A 12,574-nucleotide genomic window follows, 5' to 3' on the forward strand; every position below is an offset into this window, starting at 1 on the left:
TTCATAAATTACCAAAGTATAAACCAGCTAAAAATGAGCCATCTGTTAATCACTTCCCTGGCCCCAAACCCCCCCTCAGCCCCCCAGTCACATCGATGCTGAAGACAAAATAAATAAATGCCAGCTGAGGGAAAAGAGGAGAAGACATTGATATATGGCGGAAGGAGACACCACAATGAATGGAGGTGGGAGGGGAGAGAAGTGAACTCTTGTTATTCAACCATCTCACCTGTGGAATTCTCTGAGATATATCAGCGGAGGCTGAAAGGAGTGAAGAGCAGAGCATGTGATAAGGCAAAGTGTGAAGTCATTATCCATTACAGAAAGAAAAAGTTAACAGAAGAGAGAGATCAGCAAAGCTAAAAAAGATTTAGGTCCATTGGTAGATGTGTAGGGAAATGGAGAATTCCATTTGTTTAGGACTACTTTGTGTAGTAATGCATTATAGAATGAAGGCTAAGTTCATCTTAAAAAACAAATACACATATTTTGTGCACGAAAAAAATATACTTTATTATTTTTTTTTTTTATATTTTTTTTTACAGGAGCCTAGCAAGTATTGCACCCGCGATCAGTGGATCAGCCAATGCAATTTCAGGTTCCTGCAAACACCTCCTCCAATTCCATGCCCAATCAATACCTCCATACAAGTTGTAGAGCTGGAGCAGTGTCAATGGACTACACGTGTGCTGATTACCACATTCGTAGTCCATTGAGAACTACAAGTTTGTCTGATGCGGTGCCAGATGGGACTTGTAGTTCATTCATTCACAGATTTCTGTGAATGAATGACGCAGCTGTCTGGGTAGAGTTCCATGAAGCCACACAAAATCTAAAAGAGACAGGGAGAAAGGGGGCATTTACATCATGTTACACCTTAAATATGGCTGTAACATAAACATGGTCCAAAAGGTGAACTTAGCCTTTAAAGCAACCCTATAACTGTACCAAAAATTTTAAATTAAGGCATGACTTTAAAAGACTGCAATTACATCTTTCCTGCAGCCCGCAAACACCACTGGGATCCTGAGAAAACTTCATGTGAAGTCTGAAGGGAAACCAACCCTCCTGGAAATGCCGATCCCCTGGATCCCCCACAGTTCTCACTGGCTCCTCCTGCTGACTTCTACCCATTATAGCAGTGGTCATCAACCCTGTCCTCGTGGCCCACTAACAAGCCAGGTTTTATGTATTACCTTGGAGAGATGCAGACTAGAATATTGCAATCACTGAGCAGCAGATGATATCACCTGTGATGGATTTCAGTTATCTTGCAAACCTGGCCTGTTAGCAGGCCCTGAGGAAAGGGTTGATGGCCACTGCATTATAGGATATAGCAGTGATATTAAGGTCAGCAAGAGGAAGCAACTAGAGCTGTTGAGGACCCAGGAACTTGGTTTCCCTTTGGACTTTACATGAAGATTTCTCAGGAGGTATTGTTCGTGAACAGCAGGAAAGACAATTATTTACAGTCCTCTTTTACAGTAATGCCTTGATTTGAAATCTTTTGTATAGTGACTGTGGAGAGGATTCACTAAAGACAAATAGACTGTTCACTTTGCAAGGGAAGTTGTACTTTGCAAGAAACTTTTACCCCAGTGAAGGAGAAACTCTGCTGACTTCCATCATTCTATCATGTAGAGGCAAAATGCTTTTTCCTTGCACATGAGTGGGTATTCTTTGCAAAGTGAAATTTCACTGCATTCACTAAGCTCTGAGGAAAATGTTTTTGCAAAGTGCAATTTTACTTTTAAGGCATATTTGCCTTTAGTTTATCAACCCCAATGCTATTATATTTTACTGCACAAAACAATAAACCACTTCCATTTATGGCTATATTGTATAACATATGAATTTTATATGTCTGATGTGTGTGTGTGCGATTATGCTGGACCGCTAGAAGTGAAAGTTGATTCAGATGGATCTACTATAAAGGGATTTTTCCTTTAAAGAAGCATATCTGTGGTTCAGGTGGACCCTATGCTGGTCTTAGGCTAATATATCTCTCATAGCAACTAGGGAAGTGCTTGCCAAGCAGTAAATTCTTCGGTATGTACTGAGGAGCACTTGGGAAAAATGGTCATTTCACTTGAAAGCCTTTTTGAAACATTTAATAGTTAAGAGCCTCAAAAACAGCCAATGAATTTTGGGGGGAGGCAGATCCAAAGGGATTGAGCAGTCAATGGTCGGCTGCCTTTAGTGCTGTCAAAAGACATTAGTCTTCATAAAGCCAGGTCCTCTAGCTCATCCTGATGTGATTTCATTAACATCGACTGCTCAAGCCCTAAAGAAGGGGGAGACTATTTTCCTCTGAAACATGTTAGCTGTTTATGAGACTCTTGACCATTAAAGGTTTCAAAAAGGCTATCTAGTGAGTGAGATGAACTTTTGTACCAGGTGCTCCTCAGGACACCCTTAAGAGATTAATTTTATAGGAATTCATATGTCTACACACGATCACTTTCTATTTCAACTTATAAATGTAGAAACTGAATGCTTATGATGATTTACCTTTATCACAGCTGTCTCCGGTGTAGCCACTGTTGCACTCACAGTAGGCTTTCCCAAGGCCTGAGAGTCGACATTTGCCATGTTTACATTTAACAGATTGGCAAGGGTTAAACTGTTCTTCAATTTCATCACACAGAACTCCACCATAGCCCGAGGAACATTTACAGCTGTAGGAAAATGCATTGATCGGCAGGCAGGTGCCATGTACACATCTGTAAAACAGCAACAAAAGTCCAATGTCACATCACAAGGTTTACCAGCTGCCCAAAAATGGAATATGTACTATTGAACGGATGTAAGGCAAACTAATTAAACCAAGGCATCCTAGTGGAAAATTAAATAATCAAGGCAAGAATGTAATTTTGGCAATTGTCTGTCCCTATGAGATGAGGTAAGAGTTCAAATAGGAAATAGGACTGCCCTCTGGCCAAAAGGAAGAAAATAAGAAAAGTTTGTTGCTAGGATCTACATACACTTCAAATCACCCATTAGCTTTCACACCAATCAGCAATGAGCTTTCCCTGCCAGGGATCTGCCTTCCCTCAACAATTTAACCACTTTTTTCACTTTTCTGGGTGCAATATAAGAGTCTTGGGTATTCTCCTAAAATCCGCCAAATGTATGATGGAATTTTATATATACAGTTGTGCTCATAAATTTACATACCCTGGCAGAATTTATGATTTCTTGGCCATTTTTCAGAGAATATGAATAACACAAAAACTTTTCTTTCACTCATAGTTAGTGTTTGGCTGATGCTATTCATGATCAATCAACTGTGTTTACTCATTTTAACTCATAATCACAACAGAAACTACCCAAATTACCCCGATCAAATGTTTACATACCCCCAGTTCTTAATACCGTGTATTGCCCCCTTTAACATCAATGACACCTTGAAGTCTTTTGTGGTATTTGTGGATGAGGCTCTTTATCTTCTCAGATGGTAAAGCTGCCCATTCTTCTTGGCAAAAAGCCTCCAGTTCCTGTAAATTCTTGGGCTGTATTGCATGAACTGCACGTTTGAGATCTCCCCAGAGTGGCTCAATGATATTGAGGTAAGGAGACTGAGATGGCCACTCCAGAACCTTCACTTTATTCTGCTGTAGCCAATGACAGGTAAACTTGGCTTAGTGTTTTGGATCATTGTCATGTTGGAATGTCCAAGTACCTCCCATGCGCAGCTTCCTGGCTGATGAATGCAAATCTTCCTCCAGTATTTTTTGATAACATATTGCATTCATCTTGCCATCAATTTTGACCAAATTTACTGTGCCTTTGTAGCTCACACACCCCCAAAACAGCAGTGATTCACCTCTGTGTTTCACAGTAGGATTGGTGTACCTTTCATCATAGGCCTTTTTGACTGCTCTCCAAATGTAGTGTTTATGGTTGTGGCCAAAAAGCGAAATTTTGGTCTCATCACTCCAAATGACTTTGTGGCAGAAGATTTGAGGCTTGTCTCTGTGCTGTTTGGTGTATTGTAAGCGCGATACTCTGCTGCATTTGTGTAGTAATGTCTTTCTTCTGGCGAGTTGACCATGCAGCCCATCTTTATTCAAGTGCCTCCTTATCCTTACAGCCACACCACATGTTTTCAGAGAGTCCTGTATTTCACCTGAAGTTATTTGTGTGTTTTTCTTTGCATCCTGAAAATTTAGTTGGTCTACCTGACCGTGGTTTGGTTTCAACAGAACCCCTCATTTTCCACTTCAGAGTTTGAACACTGCTGATTGGCATTCTCAATTCCTTGGATATCTTTTTTATATCCCTTTCCTGTTTTACACAGTTCAACTACCTTTTCCCACATATACTTTGACGATTCTTTTGCTTACCCCAAGACTCAGAATCCAGAAACATCAGTGCAGCACTGGATGAAAGATGCAAGCGTCTGTCAGGAGTTCAGAAACTCATTGACCTTACACACACACTAATTACAAGCAAACAGATCACAGGTGAGGATGGATAGCTTTAATAGCCATTCAACCCCCTTTGTGTAAACTTGTGTGCATGTTATCAGGCCAAAATCACCAGGGTATGTAAACTTTTGATCAGGTCATTTGGGTAGTTTCTGTTGTGATTATGATTTAAAAAGAGTAAACACAGTTGATTGATAAAAAATGGCTTCAGCCAAATACTAACCATGAGTGTAAGAAATGTTTTTGTGTTATTCATATTCTCTGAAAAATGGCCAAGAAATCATAAATTCTGCCAGGGTATGTAAACTTATAAGCACAACTGTGTCTGTGTGTATATATATATATACACTTTTTATTTCTTTATTTATTTCTTGTTAGTTTTTTTGTCCGGGTACTTATACTTAGCGTATATATATATATATATATATATATATATATATATATATATATATATATATATATATATATATATATATATTATATTATATTATATGCATTAACTAGCAACAATATAAAATTAAACTGATACATACAAATTTTATCATGCACTAAAATTACATCTGGAAGCCATCTCCAACTACTAGTCTCCACTACCAGAAAACTCCCCCTTTAAAATTGTTCAGGAGAATTTCACACTCTTCTCAGCAATTATAATAAACAAATAAATTGTCTCCAAGTATATACTGTATTCCTGCCAAAAGGAACATATGTGCTAGGTACTCTGAACATCCCTCAGCTGGGAGCTGTCAGAGCAGCATAAATTTAATATAAAAATAAAAAAGGCACTGGAATATACAGGCTGAAAAATGTAAGGTTGAGCAGTTCACAACTGATAAGAAAATCTATGCCAGAAAATGGAAATCTGACATCATTCTCAGATAGATAAAAGAGTACGTACTTCAGACTACGATCTGTGTGTTTGCAACAACACTTTATCATATGAATTATTTTAAAACGTTTTACCTGCCAAATCACTGATGTAAAAAAATTGCTGGGTTGCTGAATGTTTTGTGCTCTAAATTACATTTATCAAAGCAAAAATTCCATTGTCGTTAATGTGCCACTGCAGCCACTTCATAATAAATTAAAACATAACTTCTAGGGAAACTATCTTTGAAACAAGAAGAGGACAGCAAAGGCCGTGTCATGTGAAACTGAGTGCTCAAAATCTTAGGAAAATCCATCCCGTGATAAATATGGTCTTTTATTCCTGACCCTTCTTTTTAACATTGATCGTTAGATCGACTCCTTTTGAATGGACAAGCTGGAAAGCTTTTATCGATCAGCAGCTGTAGCTGCTGATCAGTGTATTCTGAGAGCCCTGCTGTCAGAATACAAAGTACTGGTGGGGGATTCTTCCATCCACCTCGTTTGTGTGGCCAGCTATAGTTATTGACTTAAAGGAAGTACTTTATCCAAATCAGCTGTTCTGTTCTGACTTGACTCCAGTCCAACCTGCTGCATACTTGTCCAAGGTCAAGGATTTAAAAATGACTAAATCCAGAGATATTCAGGCAACTATATTTTCAGATGGAGGTTAGTGATGGCAACCCACATGCTTGTTTCATGATAGGTTTCCTTTAAAAAGTAAGTCCTCCTAATGTGCTATTTTCATTTTAGGTAGATGCCATCAGGCTAACGTAACTACTGGCTGCTTAGGTTTCTCAGGGACTCCGAGTCCCTTTATCCAGCAATACAAAGGGACATATCTTTGTTGAGCTTTCCTTTACATAGAAAACAACAGGAGGTGTATGCTACTTAAATATCAGGTTTGGTTTTTGATTTTGTGATGCAGCTTGATAAAACAAAGAGGACCTCCATTAAGATTTTTCAAAGAAGTGAAAGTTCTAGACTGCCTGACTGCTCAAGAGCTGATGCCCCAGCTTTAGGAATGTGTATAATAATGGAAAGAGGGCAGAAGCAGCAGCAAGACTGGTAGCCAGTAGCACTTAGGCCTACTTAGGCCTTGTCATAGTAGAAGTTACCTATACAATATATTGTAGCAATTTCAAGAGAACAATTTTCTCAAAACTATCAAGAGTTCCAAATACAAACACATACTTATTTCCCAGACAAGGGTCGTTGGACTGTTGATCACAGAGAGGTCCTGACCAGCCTCCTTCACACTCGCAAGTGAACCCAGACTGACTTGTGGCCAGACAAGTTCCATGCACGCACAACTTCTTGTGACATGGCTCACATCCATGAACAATTCCCGTCGGCAGATTAAACTTCTTAAAGTCTTGTAGATCGTTGTTTACATGCAGGTTTCGGATGCAACCTTGAAAGCTGGTTCCATTCTGTCCAGGAGCTTGCCGCAAAACAGCAACGTTGTTTTTCATAGGCATACCTGTAGTGCACAAAGAATGTAAAATACTTCTAATGAAATGCACAAGACCCCAATACTTATAAGAACAGCCATACAATAGTTCAACATCCAACACTTTCTAATTTCCCCTGCACATACAGTCTACAGAAGCAAGTCTTTTCTTCTCTTTGTCAAGAGTAAAGGACATAGATAGATAGAATTTTGTCCGGTTCAGCAGGGACTGCCTGAAATTTGGTCCATCTATGAGCTGAATTGTTGTGTTGAAATCAATCCATTGATTGACTTCAGTACAACCAGCCTATCAGATTTTTTGCATGCAATTACTGAAAGCAGTTATAGCCACTATCAGTATTCATCGTGTTCTGCCGACAGGGAAGGCTCCCTGCTGGCAGAACACAATAGCACTGCGGGAGGGATTCCCCCATCAACACTGACTGTATTTAAGGGGGAATCGAGCAATTTTCTTTGCTGAAACCCATTGCCGTAGGAAAGAAAATTACATCATCTATCATGCCTAACTAAAGATAATGTACTGTTGCCATTCTTGGAAGTGATTTTAGTGCTTCTCTCACATGTACAAAGGGACTCGAGTGTTTTGTATGTGAAGATATTCTCATTGTGTACAGCACTCCATCACAGTCTCTGAATCAAAGGCATACATAGAAGAAATGTAGAGGGCTTAGACACTGAGCTTGTTTTTTCCAATAATGAATGGCACTTCAAATGTACCATGGTGAAGATCTACTACCATCCAGTATGCCCCCACACTATTTGTCTGTGCCAGGGCAGCACCAATAGGCTATCCTACCAAGAGTTAAATATGACAAGTCCAACTGTCATTCAGCATCTCAGGACATCACTGTGACATCCAACTCTTCCATATCTAACCATACTACAGTGGCCATTTACAAAGCTAGCCAGGCTAATATGCTAGGTTTGGCTTTATTTGTGTGGTATGATTTAATTACACCTTTTCGAAGTACCTCAAAACCTTTTTACCTCGCCACCATTCCATATTTCTCTCCATAAACGTAGATGCCATTTAAGCAGTTAAATTCAAGGCTTTGTGTGAGGATAATTCTTGGTACATGTCCGCAGGTCTGTGACAAGTATACATGCTGGTAGGTTAATTGGCTCCTGCCCAAACTGACTCTAGTATGTATGTGAGATAGCAAGCTTGGACTGTAAGCTCCTTAGGGGCAGGGACTGATGTGAATGCACATTATGTAAAAACATTGCATAAATTGCTGGCACTATAAAAATACCTGCAATAAATCATTAAGTATAGGTCAGCTGATTTATTATATAGCTCTTAGAACACTGACAATGCCATCAAGTGTAGCAGGCCAGGTTTCCTTCCACTTCAATCAACTGTACAAGATATATAGGAGACAATTCTTTGTTGCCAAGTCAGTCAACCCTATAGAAAACCCTCAGACCTCTGACAAATACAGGCTACTTCCTGAGATCGATATACTTCACCAGGAGTTTGGGGTGTCATCACGAGGTCATAACATACATTAATCATAGTGATATGTGATAAACAAATGCACCATTATCAGTGGCGTGACAAACCAATATCTTTTACCTCCTATATATAGCGGAGAGTCGAAGCCAAGAGAGGATTGTTTTGACAGATTAGTGATGGTCTTAGGGTTTCCTCCATCCACTATCAGTGACAGCGTTTGATCCAGGCTTACAAGTTCCACGGTGTGAAAGTGGCCATCATTTATCGTCTCAACGCTGTATCAAGAAGAGAACAAGGAAAACAAGACAAGTTAATACACCATGATAGAGACAACCACACAAATCACTGAACGCATATACTGTGCTGTCAAATCAGGTTTAAAGTGCAAACACTCCCAAACAGCTAAATACACAGTTGGAAAAAAATAATATAAATGTAGGTCCTCCTTCCAAGCCAGGTATAGATAACTTAAAGCATATTTAAAGAAAATCACTTCAATCTCGTATAAGTAATTTTCAATCTTGTTATACCCGCAGCTATCATTAAAATAATACACAATGATCCTGCTGTTAAAGTGTTACTAAACCCACAACAGTAAAATCAGCCTGTGTATACAGTAAAGCATACTTGTTATACTCACTGTGGAACCTAAGGGGTTAATCCTCTGCATTGTGTAAAAAGGCTGCTTGATCCTGTATTCACAGATCCTCTCCTCCCTGCTCTGCCTGAATAAGACAGAGCCTTTGGAGTCAGGCTGCACATGCTCAGTTTGATGTGTATTGTTAGAGAGTTTTTTTTTGTTTATTGGGAGAGTGCATGTGATCAGCGCAGGGCCAATCAGTACTGTCCAGACATTTCCAGACAGGGGGTCAGGAGCCCTGCAGCCTCATAGGACAGCTCAGTGCAGTATGAAAACTCTTCCTACAAGCTTCACCAGGAACTGATAAAAATCACAAGACTGCTATATACTGCTGATGAGAAAAGATATTTAGCTGTTTATAGTTACTAAAATAATTGCATTTCAATGTTCTGTGTACTGTGGGAGAGCAGATATAGTGAATGCCGGGTCTTGGGTTTAGTAACACTTTAAGGTGCTTGTTCAGGCACTTCCTTTTATAGTACAACAATGCCATGTCCCTGGCTCCTATTTGTGCTCCGCGTTGTCACCCTGTCACACAGGCTACAAGTGGTAATTTCATTATACATCATGCAGGCATGGTCCGCTGTCATCACCATCAGGATACCCTCCCTGAAAAATGCCATGCAGCCATTGAGGAAATGCATGTAGACTAAAAGTGGCTGCAAAAAGCCAGAAGGAGATCAACAGCACTGATGCAACAAGGGATAAAAGACAGTGAAGTAGTGTATTTAAAAAAATTTCAGTTGATTATTGTTTATGATATACAGTTCTGTAACAAAATAAATGTTATTCAGTTAGGGCTCAAGTATCCATTACTCAGAGATCCCAATTCTGCCATGCTTGGGTAGTTCTTCAATAGCTAATCTGGGGATATTAGTAGGAAGATGAGGAAGAACTGCAAAGGAATTCTGGATTACAAAGTGTAAACTCAGGAAGTCGCTGTACGACTGCTCAGAATGCTGTTTCTGGCTCTCCAGTCTATTTAATGCTTCTTGGAAAGCAGCTCAGTAAAGTGTCATGCTGTGTAACATATTCCATTACTGCTGTTTTATAGCTTCTGCTCCATGGTGTTCAACTGATTTATTAATTAGCACTATGCTGGATGTACTATGCACACAATATGCCCAATCAAGGAAAGACAAGCTTTTCTAATCACCAATGCCTTGTATCCCTAAGGGAAGAATTACTGCATAGGAAGAGGAAGCTGAAAGTCTGATAGAGGTTACACCAGATGTGCCAATTCTTTAAAGTGTATATCAAGACAAAATTGAAAAAAAAAAAACACGTATGCAATGAATCTCTGCAATACATGCACGTTTTCATGTTTTATGCTTTTTAAAGTCCTAAAGTATAGAAAAATACCTGTTGTGAACATTTTTGTGCAGTGGATGGTGCCAGCCCTGCCCATTGTCTTTTGCTAAGCTACTCAACTATTCCCTGTTTCTTCTAATTTAAAGCATAGGGACTAACTGACTTGTAGAGCAAGATAAGTGTAGAGTGGGCTAAATAGTTCCTTTGAGATACCACAGGCAGAACGTACAGGACAGCTCTGAAAGATGGACAGGAGTAAGGCCAGCCATGCAGGGTGCAAATTTCTTTCCTGCAACCACGGCTTGCAGAAAAAAAATTCACATGATTCCCCCATCGATACAGACTGTGCTGACAGGGGAATCCCTCCTGCTGAGCAATTGTCAGCTCCAAGCGGGGGAGCAGGGAGGGGCAGGGGAAGCCTTCCCCACTGGGAAAAGAGAATCTGGCAGGCTGGTTCTACCCAAGTTGATCGATTGATCAACTCGGAACATTTAGCCTGGCCATTAATGGTTCAAATCTCAGTCGGTTGCTGCTGAACTGGCCAAGATTTAAACCGTCTATGGCCGTAATAGGAGAAATGAATTGATTTAGTTCACAAATGCTTTAAACTAGAAGATTACAGGACACTCTGGTGTCCTTGCCTAGGTGGTTCCTAGCAAGTGCAGAGCTAAACAGCCAGTTTTATTGTAAATACAAACATAAATTTAAATGGGAGACAGAAAAACTTTAAAGACTCTTCATTTGTTGGTCAGATCATTATGTACTGTAACAAACATCACTACTTACTCTAATGCCACGTACACACGACCGGACTTTCCTGCAGACTAGGTCCGATGGTCTTCCTGAAGGACTTTCGGCGGAGTTCGGAGGACTTTCCAATCGTAAACGAGACTAAACAAGGAAGTTCAATAGCCAGTAGCCAATAGCTTCCCTTGCATCGTATTTGGTCCGTCGGACCAGAATACAGACAAACAGTTTTCCCGATTTTAGTCCGTTGGAGTTGAGTCCGTAGGATAGATTTTTAAACATATTCCATTTCTAGGTCCGTCTGATTTTTTTTTTCAAAAAATGATCGGACTAGCTCACACACGATCGGATTGTCCGACGGACTAATCCCTTCAGACCTAGTCTGCCAGAAAGCCCAGTTGCGTGTACGCGGCATTAGTGTTTATTTAAAGGGTCATTCCACCCAAAACTGATCCTAGATGCTGTGGTGTTAAATCATCTGCTTCCCATGTCTATCAGAGATGCTAGTCCCAAAGTCTGCTGTGGTAATTAGAAGTGTGCTTATTATCCCTGTTGGATTTTATATTGTGCAGGTATAGGAGGAGCGGTAACACACATGAACATTCACCTATTTTGTAACTAGTGGAGTGACAATCCAGATTGGGCACAACTGAACCAAGAACTATGGCAAGAAGATTTTCCCTCTAGCATTATATAAAAAGTCCATGGGGATCATTCATTCTAGAGATAAGAACTCACCTACAACTGAAATAAATCTTGTGTGTAAGCCCCCTTTAAGTTCATGCCAGAGAGTTGCCTGCGGTCATCTCTTTTATACATGTGTGCTACTCATTTCCGAATACAGTTTTAACCATGTTCTGCAGACTGGTGAACGCTTAAGCCTATTTGACAAAAGTGTTCAGATTAACTGGCTAGTTGGTTTTGGAGGGGTGGAGGTAAGTAATTTAAAAGAGAAGTTTTAAAGGAGAAGTTTGGAGTACTAAAATAACAAACGCACATACTCACCTCCATGCTGCAGCATCAGTCCAATGTTGCAGCTGTCCCCGCCGGCTCCAAGACCAAGAACTGAGCAATCAGATGTTATCTGATTGCTCAGTTCTCGGTCTTCCTGGAGCGAAGAGCCAACTCTCTGCTAACCATGATTAGGGCTGTTTAAAGCTGAAACATGTTGACTTTCTGTGCTGCTTACAGCGCTTTACAATAAAACTTGGTCCATGGTCCTGGGTAATTTCCTCTATTAGATGCGTTGGTGGCTCTTAGCAATCTGCTCCTGAGTACCATCAATTTCAGCTGTGACTGATACCAGGGGGGGTAGTAGCACTGCACCTTTGCTGTTTGATTGACCACTCTCTGCCTCTCCAGAGCACCTGAAGATAGCTGTCAATCAGGCAGCTGGGTGGATCCTGAAATTATTGTAGGGCCTGAAGCAGCTTTATGATGTCAGCCAACAACAGGCTTTAGCAGGCTGTCGGCTGATTCTGGATCACAGGAGAGCAAAAGTAAGTGCACTTTAGTGACCCAGAAGAGAATTATGACCTAAAAAGCTTTGGCCGTACTTCTCTTTTAACTGAAGTTGAACACGTACAGGATTGCTTTACCACTGAGCACAGTAGGACTTTGCCTATAGGTGGAAGTTGGAAAAGTGGCAA

The 12,574-nt window shown here is 40.3% G+C and overlaps 1 protein-coding gene across 8 annotated transcripts in view; it reads right to left on the bottom strand.

Annotated features, from left to right (window-relative positions):
- The window catches only part of SLIT2 (slit guidance ligand 2), a 401,248-nt gene that overhangs the window by 8,920 nt on the left and 379,754 nt on the right, over window positions 1–12,574 (bottom strand). For 7 of the 8 annotated variants that reach the window (XM_077477716.1, XM_077477717.1, XM_077477720.1 and 4 more), the window contains 3 exons: window positions 8,348–8,502; window positions 6,492–6,780; window positions 2,512–2,723 (listed from right to left, as the gene is read on the bottom strand). In XM_077477716.1, the coding sequence (XP_077333842.1) occupies window positions 2,512–2,723; window positions 6,492–6,780; window positions 8,348–8,502 (656 nt within the window). Of the gene's footprint in view, window positions 1–229; window positions 262–2,511; window positions 2,724–6,491; window positions 6,781–8,347; window positions 8,503–12,574 lie in introns of all 8 variants that reach the window. The other variant, XM_077477724.1, reaches the window with a different exon arrangement.

This window comes from Lithobates pipiens, unplaced genomic scaffold, assembly GCF_037356315.1.
Source record: "Lithobates pipiens isolate NorthernLeopardFrog02 unplaced genomic scaffold, aLitPip1_a1.2 Scaffold_13, whole genome shotgun sequence".
Lineage (NCBI taxonomy): Eukaryota > Metazoa > Chordata > Amphibia > Anura > Ranidae > Lithobates > Lithobates pipiens.